The sequence below is a fragment of the Aspergillus neoniger genome, assembly GCF_003184625.1.
Source record: "Aspergillus neoniger CBS 115656 unplaced genomic scaffold BO87scaffold_56, whole genome shotgun sequence".
In the NCBI taxonomy this organism is placed as follows: Eukaryota; Fungi; Ascomycota; class Eurotiomycetes; order Eurotiales; family Aspergillaceae; genus Aspergillus; species Aspergillus neoniger.
Genome location: NW_020291184.1, coordinates 1 through 20,983, shown reverse-complemented (window position 1 = coordinate 20,983; position 20,983 = coordinate 1). Strand labels below are relative to the sequence as shown.

General features: G+C 52.1%; 7 protein-coding genes across 7 annotated transcripts; 4 read left to right on the top strand and 3 right to left on the bottom strand.

Moving 5' to 3' along the window:
* Positions 1–250: 250 nt before the first annotated feature.
* On the bottom strand, positions 251–1,225 carry BO87DRAFT_449773 (uncharacterized protein; the record flags this gene model as incomplete). The annotated part of the gene is made up of 2 exons (XM_025628375.1): positions 251–1,018; positions 1,094–1,225. 2 exons carry the CDS (start codon positions 1,223–1,225, stop codon positions 251–253), a joined length of 900 nt encoding a protein of 299 aa, XP_025474420.1.
* A 2,488-nt stretch (positions 1,226–3,713) lies between these two features.
* On the top strand, positions 3,714–5,620 carry BO87DRAFT_345586 (DUF614 domain protein). The gene is made up of 2 exons (XM_025620862.1): positions 3,714–4,969; positions 5,033–5,620. The coding sequence occupies exons 1-2, from the start codon at positions 4,201–4,203 to the stop codon at positions 5,266–5,268; spliced, it is 1,005 nt and encodes a 334-aa protein (XP_025474419.1). The 5' UTR covers positions 3,714–4,200; the 3' UTR covers positions 5,269–5,620.
* A 239-nt stretch (positions 5,621–5,859) lies between these two features.
* BO87DRAFT_419969 (PalH/RIM21 family protein) lies at positions 5,860–9,059 on the top strand. Its single transcript, XM_025626979.1, has 2 exons — positions 5,860–6,399; positions 6,496–9,059. The coding sequence occupies exons 1-2, from the start codon at positions 6,291–6,293 to the stop codon at positions 8,691–8,693; spliced, it is 2,307 nt and encodes a 768-aa protein (XP_025474418.1). The 5' UTR covers positions 5,860–6,290; the 3' UTR covers positions 8,694–9,059.
* Positions 9,060–9,357: 298 nt separating this feature from the next.
* Positions 9,358–10,532, top strand: BO87DRAFT_419968 (DODA-type extradiol aromatic ring-opening family dioxygenase; the record flags this gene model as incomplete). The annotated part of the gene is made up of 4 exons (XM_025626978.1): positions 9,358–9,493; positions 9,550–9,680; positions 9,741–10,458; positions 10,528–10,532. The coding sequence occupies exons 1-4, from the start codon at positions 9,490–9,492 to the stop codon at positions 10,530–10,532; spliced, it is 858 nt and encodes a 285-aa protein (XP_025474417.1). The 5' UTR covers positions 9,358–9,489.
* Positions 10,533–11,199: 667 nt separating this feature from the next.
* BO87DRAFT_369860 (uncharacterized protein) lies at positions 11,200–13,701 on the top strand. The gene is made up of 2 exons (XM_025622004.1): positions 11,200–11,419; positions 11,489–13,701. Exons 1-2 carry the CDS (start codon positions 11,309–11,311, stop codon positions 13,457–13,459), a joined length of 2,082 nt encoding a protein of 693 aa, XP_025474416.1. The 5' UTR covers positions 11,200–11,308; the 3' UTR covers positions 13,460–13,701.
* Positions 13,702–14,886: 1,185 nt separating this feature from the next.
* BO87DRAFT_320889 (pepsin-like aspartic protease) lies at positions 14,887–16,225 on the bottom strand (the record flags this gene model as incomplete). The annotated part of the gene is made up of 4 exons (XM_025619913.1): positions 14,887–15,224; positions 15,277–15,525; positions 15,577–15,854; positions 15,906–16,225. 4 exons carry the CDS (start codon positions 16,223–16,225, stop codon positions 14,887–14,889), a joined length of 1,185 nt encoding a protein of 394 aa, XP_025474415.1.
* Positions 16,226–17,305: 1,080 nt separating this feature from the next.
* BO87DRAFT_199381 (Zn(II)2Cys6 transcription factor domain-containing protein) lies at positions 17,306–20,970 on the bottom strand. The gene is made up of 5 exons (XM_025618537.1): positions 20,585–20,970; positions 18,583–20,469; positions 18,477–18,524; positions 18,127–18,425; positions 17,306–18,073 (listed from the first exon to the last, which is right to left on the bottom strand). Exons 1-5 carry the CDS (start codon positions 20,775–20,777, stop codon positions 17,312–17,314), a joined length of 3,189 nt encoding a protein of 1,062 aa, XP_025474414.1. The 5' UTR covers positions 20,778–20,970; the 3' UTR covers positions 17,306–17,311.
* Between the last annotated feature and the right edge of the window lie 13 nt (positions 20,971–20,983).

Genomic DNA, 20,983 nt, shown 5'->3' with positions numbered 1-20,983 from the left:
CCCCCCCCGGCTTCCTTTCCGACTTCCCCGTGTGAGAAACTCTACCCGAAAAGCTGTTTCATGACAATTATCATGGTGAAGCTAAATCTACATCGCGATGAAAGTACGTTCAAATCATCCGAACTTGTAATAAAGTCTTATAGCTAATACGTAGGATTTATTACGACTGGTGTGACATAGGTTGTGGAGACGCCGTGGAGTGGGAAACAAAGTACAGAATGCATTCGTAGTAAGTAGTACCACCTCGGAATTATTCTTCTTCAATCCAAGGGGTATTGCCGCTGTAACGTTTCAGGCACTTCTGATACTCCCTCTCCCTATGATATTCAATAATCTCCATTAGCCGCTTCATAGTTCTTCTCTTTGGTTGCGGTGAGCCTGGAAGAGCATTTTCCGCACGAAGCTTCGCTTGGAGCCCCAAATAGTGTGCACGATGCTTCTTGGGGGTCTGTTCACCTTCACCACCACAGAGGTAGTCCCAAAGAGGCAGAAAATCGGGTCGCAATTCGTTCCGGCAGAAAAGCCCATGCTCAGCAAGACCTGGAGCTTTCTGCACCCAGGATTCCAAGACCTCCTGCCACCGATGCTCCCACCCCCATTCCAATCCCTCATTAGGATTCCGGTCCCGACACATCAGCCATATCAGGGCTTCAACGATCTTGACTGGTTTGATCATTCTTGCAGGAGTCAAATCTATTGGAGGACGCAGCGACCTACTATCGTAGTAGGTCCATGGGATCCTGATTGGCATGTAGTACGGATCATCCGACGAAGGAGGAGACGATGGTAACTCGGGGAACGCCCAAAGAAGAGACGACTTTTCCCAGAATATCACAGGTATCTTATTACCCCCTAAATTGCTTCCTTCTATGTGCACATGTGCTGCAGCCTCCGGCCCATCTTCATGATGTGCCTTCGCCCGACATTCTTCCTTGTTTTCGCATGGCTCGAGCCCCGCAGCCAAAAGGGTCTGGCATGCTTTTTCGGCCATGCCATCGTGGATGATGTATTCGATACACTAATGGTTATGTTAGAGAGAGAGAGAGAAAAGAAAACCAGGGACCATTGTCAGAGACCGGGGGAGTGTGCTTACCGACGAAACACTTTTTGCGAGGAAGTGCTCAATGACGTAGCCCCAAAGTACGTTATTGATTCCAGCTTGGTCCAGAGCATCCGTAATTAACTTCACATGATCGGCATACCGTCCGCTGAAACTATCGAACATCTTGCCGGGATGTTGTGACCTGATCCTGGTGTTTCTGCAGCTTTGTTTGTCGTTCTCGTATTTCACTGAAGTAGGAATAGTAAAGACGTGTAGTAGTACTCTTGTGTTTGGCTAGAGTTGACCTGAACACCGAGTACACTACGGGGATATCGAGCCCTTTATATAGACACTGTGCTTGAAAGGTGACTCACTGCTACCTAATTCGAAGGCATTTGCTCCATCGCGACTTGCCTGCGATTCGAAACCCTTTTTTCTTTTGGAAGACGTTTCCTGAAGAGGCCTACTCAATATCGTGAATTGCTGCAGTTCATTAGGTTACTTCTCTATTAAAGAACCCTAAGAAGTAGCGGAACTTTTCTACCAAGGAACAAACTTTCTATCTTGTACTTGATCGACCGATTGATCGACATTCTTCCGTGCTTACTTGCCATGCTAGTACTTTTTTTAAACCGTGCGAAAGGCGGGAAAGAATCTGTCAAAATGCCCAACTGTTACCCTGTGGCTGAATTCAGAGTTTATGAAACTTGCAGATGACCAAGGGAGGAATCCATCCTGGAGCTTCCCGATGACAAGGTTTGATGACTTTAGGGAATATCTCCGAGTGTTTCCAAGCCATTTGATTGGCTTGAGATATTTTATTCCTATTTGCTGGAGGCTTAAATCTGACTACTAGTCATGCTGCGATATTTTCTTTTCATTTCTTTTTTGTTGTTACGCTTGCTTGTTTGTCTGTAAAACAGTCAGCAACCGGTTTCTTCACACCGTTGCATCTGCATTCATCAAGGGAATTATCCGAGATTGTTGTTTCTATCGAAGGAATATAGTTATCATTAAGAGCCGTGAAAGAAGTGTCATATCCTCACAGTTCTGGTGGTATAATTCTTCGCAATGAACATACCGAATAGTATGGAGTAGCAGACCAAATAGAGTAGTGGAGTTACATACTTGCAAGTGGAGTTTGCGGTCAACCCTAAGCTTTTCTTTTTTTCGTTCAGGGAATTGAATGGATGGGGCTTGCGCCACAGAGTGCCCAGTGCGCTCGTTACACGCCGGTTAATGTCTTTTGACGGGTTGGAGGGAAATTCCTTTGCATAAATCTGAAACGGTTAAACTCAACTGATCCGTTTGCTAAAGATGCATCTAGACTAGTAGTATCCGTAGATGCTGAAGAGTTCGATTGAAATCGGATAAATCAAGCTTCTTGGCATTTGTTTTCATCGTGCTTTTTGGTATGATAGTGTACTAATGCATCAATGGCACTGCACTTGCTGTCCCACTTTCTCTGAAAGTATCAACCTTTGACATGACTTAATTTGTTACGTGCTTAATTCAGTTCTTTTATTGCATAGAATGCAGTACGATCATCTGTAGTGGTAGAAATAGTCTGTCGCATCCAGCCCTGGCGCCAAGACACCAGAGACCTGAAGGCATGTGATTGCAGCCTTAGGCATTACAGCTGCTGTAAGCATGCATCACGTGATGCTGTGTGAGAGAACCCAGGATATCCTTCCTAATCTATTAGCTACTTTGTACCAATATGCTGCTCTGATGCAGGGACACTAGTTTCCTCACCGTTATGTCAATGAATGAGGGGTAATCCAGGTAACCTGCCTCGACCATCTTAATTCCATGTAATGTTTATCCGGAGGTTCATAACGCTTATGGATCCAGCTGAGCTCTCAGCGCCAAACCACTGCAATAGTCTGAATGCAGGATATGATATCTCCAAGCCGTTGCAGATCCAGAACTTACCGCGCACATGTCGTGCTATCGCTAAGTACGCCTTTTCCCGAGCGGCATGGCATGCACTGCAACTCGGCTGGTCACCATGCTCTCTCTGCCTGCATCACTGGTGCATACGGGGATGTAACCGCTTACAAAGTACTACTAGTAGTAGTTCGCGCTGGCAGTGACTATAAGTACATACTTAGCCAGCAGGCTAGCTAACAGACGATAGTAACTATGACTGCCAGCGGCTGGATATTCTCTCCGGAGGGAAACTACTATCACAATAGGCGGATACGCACTCACCCCCGGTAACTACTTAGTACTGAGCTACTAGCAACAGTTGGCAACCGAGCCAACCAGGAGCGTTGTGATCGGCAACTGTCACGGAACTACGTACGAAAGAGAGAAAGAAAGAGGGGAGAGTAAGGAAAAAAAGACAGGGGATGGAATGGAATGGCGCGTCGGCAACCATCCAATGTGACGCCAGCCGACCGGCGAAAATGTGATGAGAATCGAAGAGAAAGTGTGCTTCGGGACCCAACAGGATGATCCGAAGGACCGCCAGACCAACAGGATTCATCACTCGTGTGAACAGAGCCACATAAGGGTGCAGCGCTAGGGGTTCGTTCGGCGCAACTTGTGCTTAGACGCTTAACTCGCTGGCCAATAACTAACTACAATACGTATGATTGATTTCCCCCCGCCGCAGCAGCAAAGCAATTTGCTTGCTTGCTTGTCGTCCATCCATTTCCTTTCCCAAGCGCCATGCCATCCTCTCTCCACCTCCGGCGATTGTGATCACCCAATTGCCACTATACTTGCTTTGCTTAGTTAGTTATAATCTCGCTGCCTTCCGGTTTCTTGTCCTGGTGGTTGTGGGTTGTGCTTCTGGATTTTTTTTTTCTGTTTCGCTTTCCTTTTTGTTCTTCTTCGGTTCTGGATTTAGTGACTTGGATATTACTACTTGAATGTTGAAGAACTTCATCTTCGCACACTCACTGTGCTGTGCTGCTTATTGATGCTTCTCTCCTCCGGGTTACGAGCGGAGGGTTTGCGCCTCGCCGGTACATGTAGATCCCTACGGAACGACCGCATTTGAGCGATCCGAAATTACCTTTCACCCCTGCGATAGCCCTTTTTTCTTGGGGGGTCAAAGAGCCGGAAAGCTCTGTGCACTGGGAATATAGTGTCTGGAGCTGTAGACGGGTCTACGGGTTTGCGATCTGGGATCAGAAGCGACCGCCAACATGAACAGACAACTGCAGCTTAATACGGCCAATCTGGGCCCCAATCCGAGATACTCTTATATGGAAACTCCACTGGAAATGCACGCTCCAGGGAGCCGACTGAGAGATGAGATCACACCTCCAGCGGCAGCCCCGTCAGCAGAACCACAGACTGTCATGGAGCACTTTCAACCGCCGTTAAACGAAAAGTCGCAACAGTACCAGCAAGATATGGCCGTTCAAGGCTACCCTTGCGGACCGAATCTCGAGCAACATCCAGCCAACTATGCGCCGTACGCGGACGAGATCCAGCAAGTCCAGCAGAATCCAAAAGTGCCCGAATACTCATACGCACAGCCTCCACAATCCCCAGGCCCTCTCCCAGTCAAAAGGGACCTGGAAATGGCAGAGCCGTTACCGAAAAAGGAGCGTATGGCTGTTGTACCAGACACGAATCCTTTACATTCGCCCCAATTACCTCAGTTTCCCCCTCCAGTCGCCCACCGGGCGCCAACAACACCTGTAGGGTTTGATCTCATGGCATATCATCGGCCAGGTCAAATAACTCACCCAGATCTTGAGATAAAAGGCGGATCGTGGCGCACTAGCATGTGCGGATGCTATGATGTTGGATCATGCTGTCTCGGGCTACTCTGTCCATGCGTCCTATTCGGGAAGACGCAATATCGACTTTCTATGAAGTCAAGAAATGAAGACCCAACCAATATGCTCGGGTATGAAACGTGCAATAGCTCCTGCACTGTTATGGCGTTGCTCTGCGGTTGTCAATGTAAGTGCGCATATTTCACGTCAGTTTTTAGCGCCGGCAAAGTATGCTAACAAGCTGTCGCAGGTTTTCTGGCGGCGTACCAGCGCCGTCGAACGCGAAAAGCCTATAAGATTGAAGGGGATATTGTCTCCGACTGCGTTCGAGCAACGTGCTGCACATGCTGTACGCTCATCCAAAACGAGGTCGAGGTCAAGAAACGGGAAGAAGAACGCGGGAGATATGCCAGTGCCACGGGAGCAGCATTGGTATCACCATACTTGCCTCCGACGCAGATGTCGTACGGGCCACCTCCGAGGTGATGGACTTCCTTAGGAGCGTTTCCGGGGGAAGAATGTGGGGTTGTGAGACCCTGCTCGCTGCTTGAATTATAAAGGGGGGTGGAGTAATGGGGATGTTTGTACGACGGAAGTGGTGTCTGAATAGGGGACGCAGTGCATGGGATCTGGGTAAATCCGGTCCTCCCTCATCCAACTGTACTACCATGCTTGTTTTGTTGGGAGGCTGAGGTCTCCATGTGATCAACCGTCAGTCAAACATTCTCCCTCGTGGCCTTCGTCTTATGCTTGGGTTCCCATCGCGGGTTGATTTTTTGTCATGATTGCTGGTGTGGACCTACAATTGGGGTTCTAGCCAACCTGTACATACATGAACACCATCAAAGACAGTTGTCATTTGTTGCATTGCCGAAACTCTAGCAATAATCTCGAACAAGATAGCTGTACAGTAGAAAGAAACAAGTATAGTTAAGTAGTTGTTGAGGTGGAGATTTGGCAAGCGGTGTACAAGAAGAGCCGAACTGGCGACGGCAATCTGGACCGCGGGTGGCGGATCTTTCTATTGCGCTGCCAAATCCTCCTCCCCTCGCCTGCTACTCTCCACGACGTATCATCCCGTGTACCACCCTTACCACCTCAGCTCTTTCGCAGCACCGCTTTCCCTACGCTCCGTTGTTGTTCGCTCCCTCATCTCCCCCCAAATCCCTCCCAGATTTCTGTCCGATCACCAAACCCCCGACGCGGATCCCCTCGAAACCTGTCTCCCCGCCCCCCCTTTTCCCATTCATCCCAGCTTCCCCCGACTTCCTCCGCCCGTCCAACATCGGATAAAGCAACTCGCTCTCGCCTCGACTCTCGCGCCCTTCGTTGCTTGTCCCGCCCGTCTTCTTCTACCAGCACCACCCTTCCCCGCCGGAATGATGGTTGCTTGAAAAGGCCACATGTGACGGGTCCACTTTGACAAGGGCATTGATGATAGCCATTACGACTCATCTCGTAGGGGTCTGAGGGCTGCTCCGAGGAGAAATCAATCGTCCCCGCCGACCATGGGGGAACCCGCTCATCTAACACCTCGCCAAATATGGGCTCAACCAACGACAACGACCACCAGGACTTATGAAGCGGACTGCACGCCGTTTCTATTACCCAGCTCCGGTATGTGGATCTGTGTCTGGGCCTGAATGCGGCCCGTCAAACAAACTCGCTTCCGTCCGGTTACACTGACGCGGCGCTTCGGCGGCTGCTTTGCAGGTTACGTCTATTTGAATCGCTCCTACTCCATCGCCTTGACCGAAAATGCCATTTACGACCCCATCTGTACCGGCACGGGCACGCCAACTGCCACGGCCCATGCGGTCGCCGCGCTCGATGTTACCGATCCTTTCTATTCCTCCGTTACCCCGGCGCTGTATGCTATGGGCTGTACGACCGTTGTCAGCTATCTTCTCGTTATAATACTTCTCATCACGCCGCGTACGTTTTATGTTGGGGGTCCTGGTGGTGGTGCAAATTTTCTCGGTCGTCATGGTATGATTAGCGGTTCGTACAGTGGTAATTCGTCGGTGGTTGGCGTGGGTGGTCGGCCGTGGCTGCAAAAGGTCGCGGCCTTGTTAGTCGCTGTATCACTCACCATTGCGACTGTCGACTCCTTTCGTGTGGCTGAACAGCAATATCATTATGGGTACTCCGATGCCGAAGCGCTGGCAGACGAGGTCATCGACGGTATGGAGATCCGGGTGGTCAGAATCATTTCCAGCACCTTTCTGTGGCTGGCCCAGATTCAGACCTTGATTCGGCTGTTTCCTCGACATAAAGAGAAAATCATGATCAAGTGGGCAGGGTTCGCGTTAATTGTGTTTGATACCACATTTAGCATCCTCGACAAATTCTTGGTCAAGACCGACACCGTTCATCCGCGGCTATACGAGGACGCGATTCCCGCTCTCAGCTATCTATTCGAGCTTGCGCTTAACCTTTTGTACGCCGCTTGGGTCATCTTTTATTCGCTTTCGAAACATCGATTCGCCTTCTTCCATCCGAAAATGAGGAATATTTGCCTGGTGGCCTTGCTCTCGTTATGTGCGATTCTTATACCCGTTGTGTTCTTTGTTCTGGATATCGCAAAACCGAAAATCGCCGGATGGGGTACTTATGTTCGGTGGGTTGGTTCTGCTGCAGCGAGTGTCGTGGTATGGGAATGGGTGGAGCGGATCGAGGCTTTGGAACGCGATGAGAGGAAGGATGGAATACTTGGACGCGAAATATTTGATGGAGACGAGATGTTGGAAGTGACCCCTTCGGAAGAGGTCGATTGGCCGCGCTACAACCCTGACGGCCATGATCGAGGTGGAGGCGGTGGAACATCTTCAGGCTGGGGAGGCATGATGGGATTGGCTCATCGACCTTTACGTACGAGGGTTGGTCGTAATTGGCAGTCGAACCTGGAGAACCAGCAGCACAACATTCCCATGGACCCTCGGCGCCGGCGCATGGCGCCTCGACCAACTCCTCCCCCAGCAGCAATAACGCCTGTTAGTCGCGCTGACACAACCAGCGCGGCCAGCACGGTATACAACATACATTATCATCCGGTTTCTAGTCCCACTCCGCCGGTGGCCATGCCTCACATGGAGGAAGAGGATGAAGACATAGACGAAGCGGTGGCGGCAAAGGAGATGACCACCGACGGTCAGCAAGCCGGCCTGGTGCAAGATGCGCTGGCACAACAACAGACCCGGGAGCAATCCCCTCAAATTGTGCACGTGGACAAAAGGTGGCGAGCGCTGCTCAATCCTTTCAAGCGAAGGCGGGCATCTCTACCAAGAGAAGTCGCTTCTGCACAGGCCGAGGAAGAGGGGAATCCCGCAGGTGCTCAAATGGAACCACAGCATCATTCCTTGGATGACAGCGACGATGAGCACAGCTTGCATCCCAGGCATGATTTTCGGTTTGGCTTCCATCGACGACTGCGACCTGGTTCTGGACGACAAGGCTCCGACTCTCCCTTGCCAGTCACGGTTATTCCGGCTAGACGCCGCGGTCAACAGACCTGGTCGCCGCAACAATATCACGAGCCTAATTCACGAACAACAAGCTCGAACCAGCGTGTTCCGCCGGGTCGTGATGACCTGCCTGTGAGGGTGATTCAGCCGCAAACGCGAACCGCCGCTCCATGGAGCGCAGCCGATGGACAAGGGTTCAGTCATGGCAATTATGAGCTGCGATATGATCCTGAAGCTGCAGCGCTTGTGGAACCTGGTGAGCATGGCTCTGAATCTCAGCCGGCGCTGGACGCCGATGGCTCGGTCAGCGAGCCTACTCGGGGGCCGGCTGTGCGCCAACAATCCGAGCAGGAACTCGACCCGACGGAAGGAGCACCTATATCACCAACCCAACCTCTTCCAGATGAGGCTCCTGAAGAATCACGAGGGCCACATGGCCAGCAATGACGTTCACGCGTAACGTGTGATTGCCTGCGTCTTCCTGTCTCGAAACACTCCATTTCGCTTCTGTTTCGCATTTTCTGCCGCTGATGTCTGATTTTTTAGCGGGGAGTATTGGAGATCTTGGGTACTGCCGGATGGTCTACTACTGGAGTTTTTTTTTTCTGACACTATTTCTTCCGGGTCAAAAACTTGCTTTACTTGCTTTCTTCAATGTTCGGTTTAATCAGGGGCTTGGGCTGGGCTGGGCTGGGCACGGTTGTACGCATAGGCTGGTCTGGATTGGTTGGAGCCCTCCATGTCTCAGGCGACTGCACTGTTGTTGATGTACAAAGATACCCTTGGGATGCATATATCACTGATCTTTCCTTCTTATACATGTTGTTATGGCATATTAATGCGACATATTGCTGTCTTCGGTATGAGTATAGTAAAAGAGTAAGCTGTGATGAACATCCCAGTTGCCACCGAGTCGAGAATGCCGGCAACCCCGGCAGGTTCAGCAACCCCACACGTTACGAGATGATCAAAGTATATTTTTTCCCCAGTTGTGGGGACTACCTTAACCCCGGAAATGCTTTCGGGGGCCGGAGTTGCGCTGTTCGGATGGACCTCTCGGTTTGTGGTCCGCCGACCCGATGGTCCCGACATGAGGCTTTGTATAAGTGCCAGCGTTTGCATCCAACCAGACTAGCATCAGCATGCAGACTTAATCGACGTTATTATAGGATGCATTAGTATATGCCGGAATTTAACATTGTCATTCAACACTAACTATATAGCACACTAAGAAGACACCAACATGGGTACGTACTCCCACAGTGGATCTATGCAGCGCATACTAAGTAACTACGAGGTATAGGACTAACACCCGTCCACTTCTTCTCTCATGGCTCGACCATGATGCTCGGCGAAGAGTCCACTTCAGCCGACTACTGGAAGAAATGCGGCGACGAAGCCCTAGCACAAGGCATCAAAGGCGTGGTCATCATGGTACATCATCACCCCTGCTTCCCTATCCCCATCTAGTATCACCACTAAAGTCAACCCCAGGGCGCCCACTGGGCCTGCCACGGCGACGGCATCGAAATCTCCACGAACCCTAACCCAGGCAAAAGCCCCGTCGCCTACGTCCACCCGTCCAAATACGTCGACTACAAACTCAACCCGGACCTACCCACCTCCCACCGATGCATCTCCCTCCTCAACCAAGCCGGCTTCAAAGCCTCTGGCAACGACACCTTCGAATGGATCCACGACGTCTACCTCATCCTCATCCGCATGTTCCCTGCCGCCTGTCCACCCACTACCCTCATCTCCTCCAACGCCCGCTACGACCCCCACTACCACATGAAAGTCGGCTCCACGCTGCGTCACCTCCGTCGCGAGAACTACCTCATCATTGGCACTGGTGGTGCCGTTCACAACCTCTACCGGAATCGGTGGGCGCCGATGCTGCGCTTCCGTGATACCTTTGCGATGGAGACGCCGCCGGAGGACTGGGCGTTGGAGTTTCGTCAGGCGGTCGAGGATGTTATGGTTAAGTGTTCTGGTGGGCCGAGGATGAGGCGCGCGATGACGAGGTTGATGAAGCATCCTGAGTATAGGGATGCGCATGCTACGGATGATCATTTTATGGCGGCGCTTTTTGTGGCGGGCGCTGTTGGGGAGTGGGAGGATGAAGGGAGCAAGGTTGTGCTGGGGGCGGAGACTTGGGAGTTGACGAATATGTGTAATTCGCAGTTTACGATTGGGGAGTGGAATAAGCTGGGTTAGTTGGGGAGTTGTGTGTTATGCTGATATGTTGTAATTGTTAAGCTGATTTACGAGTAGTATATAGCATGAGTGGCCTGCTTAGTACTTCTCCCTTTCATTGGCATCAATGCATTTCTCAAGAAAATACCAGTACTAGTTAGGCGGTACTTACTGGTACCAATACGATCTACCTTTGCACAAAGTCAATATATCCCCCGAATCTGACAGATGGGTTCGCCGTTGTCATCGTTCTAGAAGGGAGGCTTGGGAGATGCAAGTCATTTCAAACCTTGATATGACCGGCAGCAGGACAATAGAGCAGGGATCTGATTGTTTCACAATTGAGCCCCAGACTGGAGGATACAATCAGAGGGAAATTCCGAGCACAGCATATGCTCTTGTAGTAACCTGGATGTTGTAACATGCTGTCTCCATAGTATAGTTCCTATCAGGTGGAGGGGAGTCAATGTGCCAACTCAATTACTTATCCTCCTTGCTTCTCACCACGTGTGATCGCCCACCTCACATCTGTCAAACTGGCAGGGACTTTTTCCTCTATTTCAATTTGAACCAATTGTGCAGATGAAGAAGAGGGAGAGGGAACTAAATTCACTTGAGGTCTTAATTAACTTTAATGACCTTTAAGAAAAAGAGGAGACGGGATCCTGACTCAGCAGTGGAACATCGAAGAGTTTCCGCCATCTGCCATCCCGCGATAATCCTCATCGGAAAGTTACTTCGACTTCATCCCGCCCCAGTCGGAGAGCCTCTGTCCCTCTGATAGATGTCTCGCCTGGCTTATCTCCATCCCCCCTTGTCTCTTCCCCAGTCCATGCTGCGACCCTATCGCCCCTGGGCGTCGCATCATGGCGGCTGTCAACCGGAACATGTTTGAAGCCAGCGTCACCACCGATCGCCCCCAGGGCGCTCCGCTAATGATCCTACCACTCAACTTAATCGCGGTCATCGTCTCTTACGTTCGTCTAGCTACTGCTCTCATGGATGGAGCTTGTGCAACCCACTAACCACCTCGTGCTCTCTTGCAGGTAGATGATCCCGGCGATCTCGCCCGTCTCTGTCGAGCATGCCGCGTTCTCAACTACATGGCTCTCCCCCAACTCTACAAACACATCACCTTGACCTCCTATGACAAAATTCGATATCGCGACGATGAACCCGAGGGTATGGGTAGCGCCAGCCCTTTTTCCATGGGTCTGAATGCTATCATCACCCGTCCCTATGCTACGCTCGTTCGATCGCTTACGCTTCGAGGCAACTGGCGGGAGCTCGAGCTCGAGGAACATGCGCGCGTGGGTCGCGTGCCGGACTCGTCGATGATGCTGAACATTGCGGTGCGTGCAGCGGTCGATCGGATGACGGAACTGGAAAGCTTTAGCTGGGAACTCAATACCAAAATGCTGGAAACTGTCTATCTTGGGCTGGCGCAGCTGCCTAAGCTGACGGCCTTGACTATTCGCTTTCCTTCGAGTCGACATCCCCGCCCAACCATCGTGATTCCACCCATGCCACATCTGCGGTATCTAAAGGTTACCGACATTGATCCGCTTTGCTATCCAGATGACATCTCCACTCTGGTGTTCAAGTGTCGCAAGCTACGCGAGCTCAACATGCATTGGTCTCCCCGCATGCGCAATGCGCAGGAGCCTAGTGTCATGGTTCACGATTACTTCCGCAAATGCATCGCCGCGAAACAACCCCTTTCAATCAAGAAGATTGGCCTACAGAACCTGTACGCTTTGCACACGGAGGATTTCGGTCTCGCAGTGAATAGTACCACTATAGAAGACGTGACCATCCTCCAGCACGGTGGCGCGGATCTTTCGATGAACACTTTCGTGGATAGCACCTGGCCCACAATGCCGGCTCATCCCATTCGTATTAAATCGATTCGGCAGGATGCCGTGAGCAAGAGACATGCGCAATTCCTAAACCAATTTACCGGTCTGGAACGGTTATACTTCGTCAACGCCACTCATAATCCCAACGATGATATCAACTCCCCTCGACCTCTGACTTCTGCTGCCGCACTCTCTCCCCCTTCGTCTGACACCTCTCAACCCGCTACTAATGGTACTTCCACCAGTTGCTCTGCCGCTGCAACTAACTCCCCCGGTTTGCAAACAAGCGTCCGGGACGTATACCTAAACAACATCACTCTGAATCATGCAGCCACCTTACGACATCTACTACTCCCCGCTCGCTGGCCCCTATCTGCACCCACGGTCGCGCGCCTTGTCCACGCCAGTCCGCAGTTGGAGCAGCTTGGCTTCGCCACAGAATTCTCCGGCCTGGAAGCATTGGGGCTTCTTCTTCCATTCCTCCGAAATCTAAAGGCCTTGCGTCTCCTCATTCCCACCTGTACCTCACCATCCGAGACGGCTCGTACTGGGCCGCCCCCTAAGACATTTAAATACTTCTCTCCGTCTGCCAATGCACTCACCGCCGCCCGGACGCTCTCCGACATTGTGGAAGCCGACGACGACACCTTGATCGCGATGCTTAGCGAATCTCTTGCAGACCAGCAAATCTTCCACCGGCTGAAGGTCATTGGACTGGGCCGCAAGGGCTTCCAACTAGGAGACTACTACACCGTGCCAGCCAAGCAGGCCGTAAACCACGGACACGTCCAGCTACAGACACCCACGGGCTCCCGCGCCACCAGCGCAGAAGCCAACGTAGGCTACGACAAGAGCCCACCAGCCGAGAGACCCTCCCCAACAGCCAACGACCATAATGCAATGGTGCCCTCGCAGCGAAACGGACATGTCCCACCTTCCGTACTAGGCAAACGGACACGAGAAGAAGACACCCCCACCACAGAACCAGGAGAAGCCAACCAGCCGGCAGACGAGCAAGCACCCGACCCAGGCATGAACCCGTGCCTTCCGCAAGTCGTTCATCGCGACGGTCGCTACTGGCGACGGCGTGTCCGACGCGTTGGCTGGGAAGTGCTGCAGCATTGGGAGATCTGGGGACTGGACAAACAGGAGTTATGAATTTGGCGTAACGGTGTCGATAAATACAATACCCCCTGGGAATCATCGCGATTCTTCCTTTTTCATGAACAATATTTGAATTTAATTGGGCGACTTGCGACATTTGTCGGAGTTTCCTACTGGGATTATATATAGCATGCATGCATGCCCTTCTAACCGTAGGGTTAGGATGAGCATCAACTTGAGCTGATGCTCGGTTAGTAGATATTATACCATAACATAGCAATATGAGCAACGATAACCTCCTCTCTTAAATTCTGTTCAATATATTCACCAGCAGTAGTAGTTGGAATTTGCAATATACTGAAGGGGACTTTAGTTGTCATTGACCCATGAGTTCATCATGCACCAGTAACTACTATTTCCCCAAATGAACATCTCTTCCCGATACCCAGTAAAAGTAAGGAGGAGTAGGAGTAACAGCAGACACAATACTGTGAAAAGTATCTATCTACTCACAAACATCCGCCTCCTCCTTCATGATTAATAATTACTATTCCAGTTCTACCCCCCCCTTTTTTTTTTTCTTGATAATAATAAATACAACTACAATAGACCTAATAAGTAGCAGAATGGAATCGAATCAACCACTGCAATGCATATATATATATCGATAGTTGTATTACCCCGCCCATCCCCACCAACCTTCTTTCCTAAGTTACTAAGTACCTTCTATGTATAATTCTAGCAGAAACAAGATACTTTGCATCAGTATTGGCTAGTAGTAGTACTTGGTAGTGATAAGTAGTAGTGCTTACTACTAATCTTAGTGTGTTCATCATGTGAGACCAAATATATAAGGTAAGATATACTACTATATATATAATGGCTAGCTCCCATGTTGCCACCTTATGTGAATATATTTAGTCATACTAGAACAGCATATAGTACGCACTAGTAAGTAATTACTCCTCTCCAATACTGAAGTGATTAAAGGAAGAGCGTATATAATGATACAATTACTAGGAAGTCGTTCATATGTGGTTATTATGCGGGTGGCATATTGATAAAGTTGTATTGCTGATTCTACTGATAGCTTTGTAGATCATTCTCGATATTGTTTAAGTTTTGGGGTTATACAGTTACTATTTATGTTTGCTAGAGTTGGTTGACTACGTATACCCGATACTCGTCATAAGGCGATACTAATACTAATAAATAGATTTGTCCTAACTATCAGAACGGTGGGGATTTTCAGTACTAAGGGGGTTTGTTCATCTTGCGCCCACAGCGAGCCGTGAGCTGGAAGTATATATTCATCACGTAGATACATTCACATTTCATATGTATCAAGCTTCATCATATATGTACGGTTCATCATCAATATCAATATCAACATCATCACCATCATCTGCTATATGTCCCCATGTATCCCATCGACGAGGGATCGATCAGCAGATCAAATACCCCGATTTTTCAGTGTTGATCTAAGCCTGAGCAGCGAAGCCGAGCTTAGGACCCTCAGAGTTGAAGACCACGTACTGGCTCTTCAAGAACACATCACCCAGGATGGACAGTCCGAGACCGCTGTTGCTCTGGATACCGCCGTAGCAGGTGGAGCTACCGGTCGAAATGGGAGCGTAGTTGATGTACTTGCCAGGAACGACGGCCTTGTAGTCGCCGATCACGACAGTGAAGTCAGGAGGGGTGGTTGAGCAGGAGAAAACGTAGCCACCAGCTTCATAGCTCTCCTGGGCGCCATCAACCTGCTCGTAGTAGGCGGAGACGATCTCATCGTCGAGGAGGATGAGGGTGGTACCGGTGTCTATACACTAATCAGTAAAGAGAAAGCAAGAGAATCTGAAAAGGGCTCTTACCAGCAATGGCACTGAAGCCGCTGGAGCTGGAGCTGCCGTCTCCGATGCTGTAGCCGTCGGTACTGAAGCCCCAGTAGCCCTGGGAGCTATCGGCATCCGTGTAGGTGATGGAACCGGTGTACTTAGAGTCGTCGATGTAGCCGAAGTCGTAGACACCAGGGGCGTCGTGCTTCAGCTGCACGGCGAAAAGAGGAGAGTCCAGCTGAGACTTGACGGTGTCGAAGAAGGTGGTCTGTGCCTTAGGCTGGACTGTGTATCGGTCAGCATTTGGTCAACCCAGCTGATGTAGGCTTTACTCACCAGTGTTGATGGAGCTGAAGGCCAGTCCCAGAAGACCATCATTGGCCGTGTCCTGAACGAACTCGGAGCTGATCTTGCTGGCGGCTTCAACGGCCTGCTTGTTGGTGGTGACACCGCCAACAGTGACAGTATCCCGGTAGACGTCTCCGCTGGCCGAGCTGCCGTCACCGTAGGAGATGTCCCAAGAGTAGCCGCTCAACTTGGTCGCGCTGGAGCTAGGCGTGTACAGATCGTGACCAGTCTGCTCCGAGGAAGGGAGTTCGTCCGAGAAGACCCAGCTGGTTTAGGTTAGTGACAGTTCGTCAGGACACATTAGCAGGGGAGCTCACAGATCTGCAGATCCGGTGTCAAAGTCCAGATGAAGGGTGGACTTTCCGACAGTGACGGGAGTCAGGTACTCCTCGTCATTGTTCTGGGGCGTGGTCACGGCACTACCCTTGCTGGCAGCCTCCTTCACGCTCTGGGGCACCGTACCGCCAAACTTGGCCAGGGAACGGGCATACAAACCCGGCAAGTTGACGGTGCGGGTCTTGTTGGCAGGCCGGGCAATCTGGTTGATGGTGAAGCCCTTGCGAGTGGGAGCCGGTGCCGCAGAGACGGCGGTGGACAGACCCAGAACGAGGGCAGCGGTTTTGCTGAAGACGACCATTTTGACCACGAGAATGTCAAGCAAGAGAGTTCGGAGAAGAGATAGAACCAGACAAAGAAGCCTTAGACTCTTGGTTGATGAACAAGAAGAGACATTCTGCTGGTCGAGCAGACTCTTCTTATACTTGCAAACCCTCCCCATTGACCTCGATCAACTCATCCATCATCTAAGTTGACCATGCTCTTCAGAGCAAAATGTCTCAGTCCCCGCCATGGCAGCCGCGATGATGAAAGGAGATAATGTCCCTTCCAGGAATAAGCCGACGAAGATCCCCGCACGTCCGTCCAAATCCGTGTCGTCCGTCGCCCGTGAGGATATTCGCAATTGCCAAGACAGAGCCAACCGGAGGCCGACTCGGTGCAAAGTAAGACATGCAGCCCTGGACCCTGCCTTAGTGGAGACAGGCACGATGTTACCGCGGAGTAGATAGCAGATTAACTGGCAGGGTCTGACGGATAGAGACAAGAGCTCATTCGACCGTGGGGGCCGATCACGATAGCACTGGTGCAACAGGTCTGCAGGGCTAGGCTAAACTGCTGAAGGATAGATATCTTAGGCGCGGATGGGCATAGATTGCGCTCCACCGCCGATCGCTCAGGGTCCGTCGGGACTCCGGAGACGCCATGCGTTAGCCAACATCCAGTCACACGATTCAACTTATCTGCTGGCACAATGTGACAGTCAGACTTTGGCTATCGCGTCTTATCAGTGGTCTAATTTAGCTCGTCGCTGCCGCTGCCCCTGATGGCTCGGGGTTGGCCGACCCATTGGAGCTCGACGGGATCTTTGCATTGGGCCAATAATTTGCAGATGGAGGGTTGGGCGTCCAAGGACATTGTTGGTTGGTGGGCCACGATGGAGAAGCCGTGGCTTCATCCTGCGTTCCTCCTCACGATGGAGACAGAAAGGGAAAGAGAATGTAACCAGAAATGGCGCACTCCGGCGGTATCCGTGGGGATATACATGTCTAACAATCAAAAATCACAAGCCAAGAGCCGGAGTGTACAGAAAGGAACTAGCAAGAATCCAAGAAAAGGAAAAAAAAATACTACGCGTGAATTCGTACATTCATGAGACCATCGGTGATCACGATTGCAAAAACTGGGACGGAAGGTTCCCTCCGCCAGCCGACTCAATCCCCTCATGACCGTCATACTGTTCGTTCAGAAGCACCTCCAGCATGTCGAATTCGCCCACCATGGGGCCCGTGCCTCCCAGACCCTGGTCCACCACAGCCGTCGAACTGTTGAAAAACTGGTCGAGTGGCAGCGCAAACCAGTCGGGCAATCCGCCGGATGTGCTCGGATTGTCGTGCATCGCCTGAGACGGAACATTAGACCCATCCAGCTCGCCCGCCGGCGGAGTTGCGCTGGGGTCATAGTAGTTGTAGTACACCGATGGTGGAGGGGGCATGAACGAGACATTGATGTTGGACGAATTGATCGGCTGGGCAGGGATGCCGGCCAGCGGATCATGGACAGAGGCCATGCTGGTCCCCGTCTGGCTATTGCTATCGACATATCCCAGGTTTTGTGTCGCACTCTGCGCTGGCGTCCAGGCATGCGCTGACCCCTCCCGACGGTTCTGTGGCCCTTCACGCGGCCGCGGCGACTGATGCCGTGAGACTGGCGCTGATGGGCGTTCTTGTTCACCGTCGCCACTGCGGTCCAAGGGCGCGAAACGCAGAAAACGCGTGCGAATGCTGGTGGTGAGCAACTCGAGCAATCGCGCAATTGCGTGGTTTAGGTGGACATCGTCAACTACACAGGTCTTCAAAGCCTCGATGGTGCGATCTTGAAGATCCAGCGACACACGCACATCGTCTTCTTTGGCACCAAGCGTGAAAGTCTGGGAAAGCGTCAGCGGAGCCACAAGCTTATCGAGGAATCGATGAGGCTCACCTTCAAGATAAAAATCATCCCGGAAAGGATACGAAAGCACGTCCGGACAGGGGCATGCTTAAGGTGATCGCGCGGGACGAGGATTTCGAGCACGGTCTGCAGGATCTTGCGGGAGGCATCGACCACTTCCTGGATGTACTGCTCGTTGACACGATATAACTCCATGAGCACATGGAACCAACCGGTGCCCGAGGATGGACCAGAATTCGGGCGCGCATTCTGGGCCTGAGCCGCCTCATTCGACATTGTCGTCCAGCGATCCACCACCGCCTGCAAAGCCAAAGAGTTGACATAGAGTCCTGAGAAAGTCAGCAAGTCGGACGCCGTAACCACATGGATCAGCTACATACGGGTATATTCATATTCAATCATCAAGATACACCGCATTGAGGGGGCCACTGCGTACATCTATTAGCAACCGGCTAGCGTCCAACCCACGAGGTAAAGAGCACTTACAATCTATTGTGTCAATGTTATGTCGCCACTCGCGCAAGAATGGCTGGAAGCGGTCAATCTGGTCTCGGTAACGACCGCTGCGAATGAGCTCCGACGTCTGCTCACTCGACGCAAATAAGAGTTGATTGCTCTGGTACATGATCTTGGAAATTCCAATCCAGCAATCGTGCATCCGGTCAACAATGGTATCTGCCCCATTGGCGGCGCTGGCTGACGTAGGCTGAATGTCGTTGGTCCACTGAGGCAACGGCAGCATGGACGGGATACCCAAGCGACCACTGCTCTGGGTGATGTACACCAAAATCAGACGCCGGAGTCGACGTTTCCGCGTCTGCTCGGATGGGGATTCGCCCACAGCTTTGGCATCGCTCTTCTGGTCGAACACTCCCAGTTCAAACGCCAACGCTTGTGCGGTACTCAGCAACATCCACGACATCCGGTCCGACCGCCATGCGGGCTCCAGCCACTTCTGGAAGGCCAGCCTCCCTTCAGCAGCACTGTTCGGAACCCGGTTGGCCGTATTGTCAACCTCTGTTTCGAGTTCCTTTTCGTACCGACTTTGCGTTTGCGCGTCCAGATCCAGCAAGGCATTTTCGTCGTCACCGGGCGGAAAGTGAAGGTTCCGCGGATGCCAATCCGTCAGAATCAGCAGCGCCTCGATGGTGCCCAGTGATCTCAGGTTGCCCTTGTGGCTTATCTTTGACGAAGTCGGCGCGAGATCGAACGAACGAGGCCCACTAATCCCCACGCCGTTTCCACCAAACTTCTCCTGACCCCAGAACAAACGTTCAATCATGCCGCGGAGGTACGACCACAGGCGGTCATGGATGTAGAAAGCACGCGTATAAGCTCCATCGCCCTTGGGCTTCATATGCCGCGATGCCGTCGTAAGAATAGTCACTGCGAGCACTGGCTCGTCTGTAAGCAACGTCCGATGAGTGGACGGATGCGAAAAGTCCGGAATCACAATGGGACTAAGCGGGGCGAGATGCTCGTAATAATATGCTACATAGGCCATCGACTCTTCCACGGACAACCACCCTGCACGAACAAACCGTAGTCGTGACCAAGCCTTAACCGCATCCACGAACCCAGGGTCCTGTGCCGTTTCTGCAGCATCCGCCGGTCCACGACCATCGGGAAGTCGCGCATCAGCGGACCCTGATGCGCCCGCAGCATAGTACGTACCGCCAGGCACTGTCCCGGAGCGGGGTGGTCGAGAGAACGACCCGCCTCCACTCCGAGGCGTACCAGCCTGCGTGAGCGGAGACATGGGCGAATTGAATGATGAAGCCGACTGGCGCGCAGCATACCGGTTCTCCAGGCTCTGGCGGTTGAGATCTTCCGTCCGACCAGCCGCTTCTGATAACAGGTGCAGTGCATCATGACTGTTACTGATGGCCGGCGACAACAACTCAACGGCGGTCCGGTTCATCATGGGCTGGCCACCCTCGAGGCTGAAGCTCGCCGCATGACTCCGCTCCGCAGCCGAGTACATGGGCAGCCGCGTGCTTCTTGGTTCGGAGAACGGCACATTTCCGGACGGCGACGGATTAGAAGGAAAGCGCTGGCTGGGCGTCGAAGACGACGGGAGCTGCTGCGTATTGTTCGTGGCCGGCGACTCCTCGGTCCATTTTGGTCGGGAGAGACTAGCACCGTTATCGAAAGAAGAGGTGCGCTCGGGCGCATAGGATGAGCCTCCATCACTGACGGATCCGCTATTCGAGATGACCTCGCCCACCATCATCCGCTTATCGCGTCGCAGAACGGCCTCGGTGGGCTCCTCCACTTCGGAGGGCTTGCGCTTCCGCCGAGTAGCGGAGAACTCGCAGCGCTTGCTCTCGCGGCGACATCGTACGCAGGGCGGGGGACGGGGATTATCGACACCTGCGGGGGGACGAATAAGCATCAAGGGAAAAGTAACCGGGGAGAGGAGAAGGGAGGGGGGAAGGTTGATTAATCAGGGAGCATGAAGCGGGGGGAAGAATTGAGGGCAACTGACTGCCAAGGTCACACTTGACTTTGCGCTTCCGGCAAGGGTCGCAGGCCTGGTAACCACGCCGATGCTGGAGCTGCTGCTGCTGGAGCTGGGGGGAGGGCGATTTCGGAGCTCCGGGGTCGTGGGAATAGAGGGACTGAGAGGCTGAAGCAGCGGCGTCGTGGTGGTGCTGGCCGTTACTCGCAGGCGCCGCCATGGTTTGATGGAGAGTGGATATTCAGGCCAGAGGGGATTGCCGATGCAAAGCGACAAAAAGCGGTGGGGGGAAACGGCTTTTTTGTGGGCGAAGATCCAGTCGCTGAGTTCCAGATTCTAAACGGCGCTGGTCCTGGTTTCGTCCCGGCCCGGAAGTTCTCCGCGGATAACCAGGCAGCAAAGTAGCAAGCAACTTTTAGGGGGGGG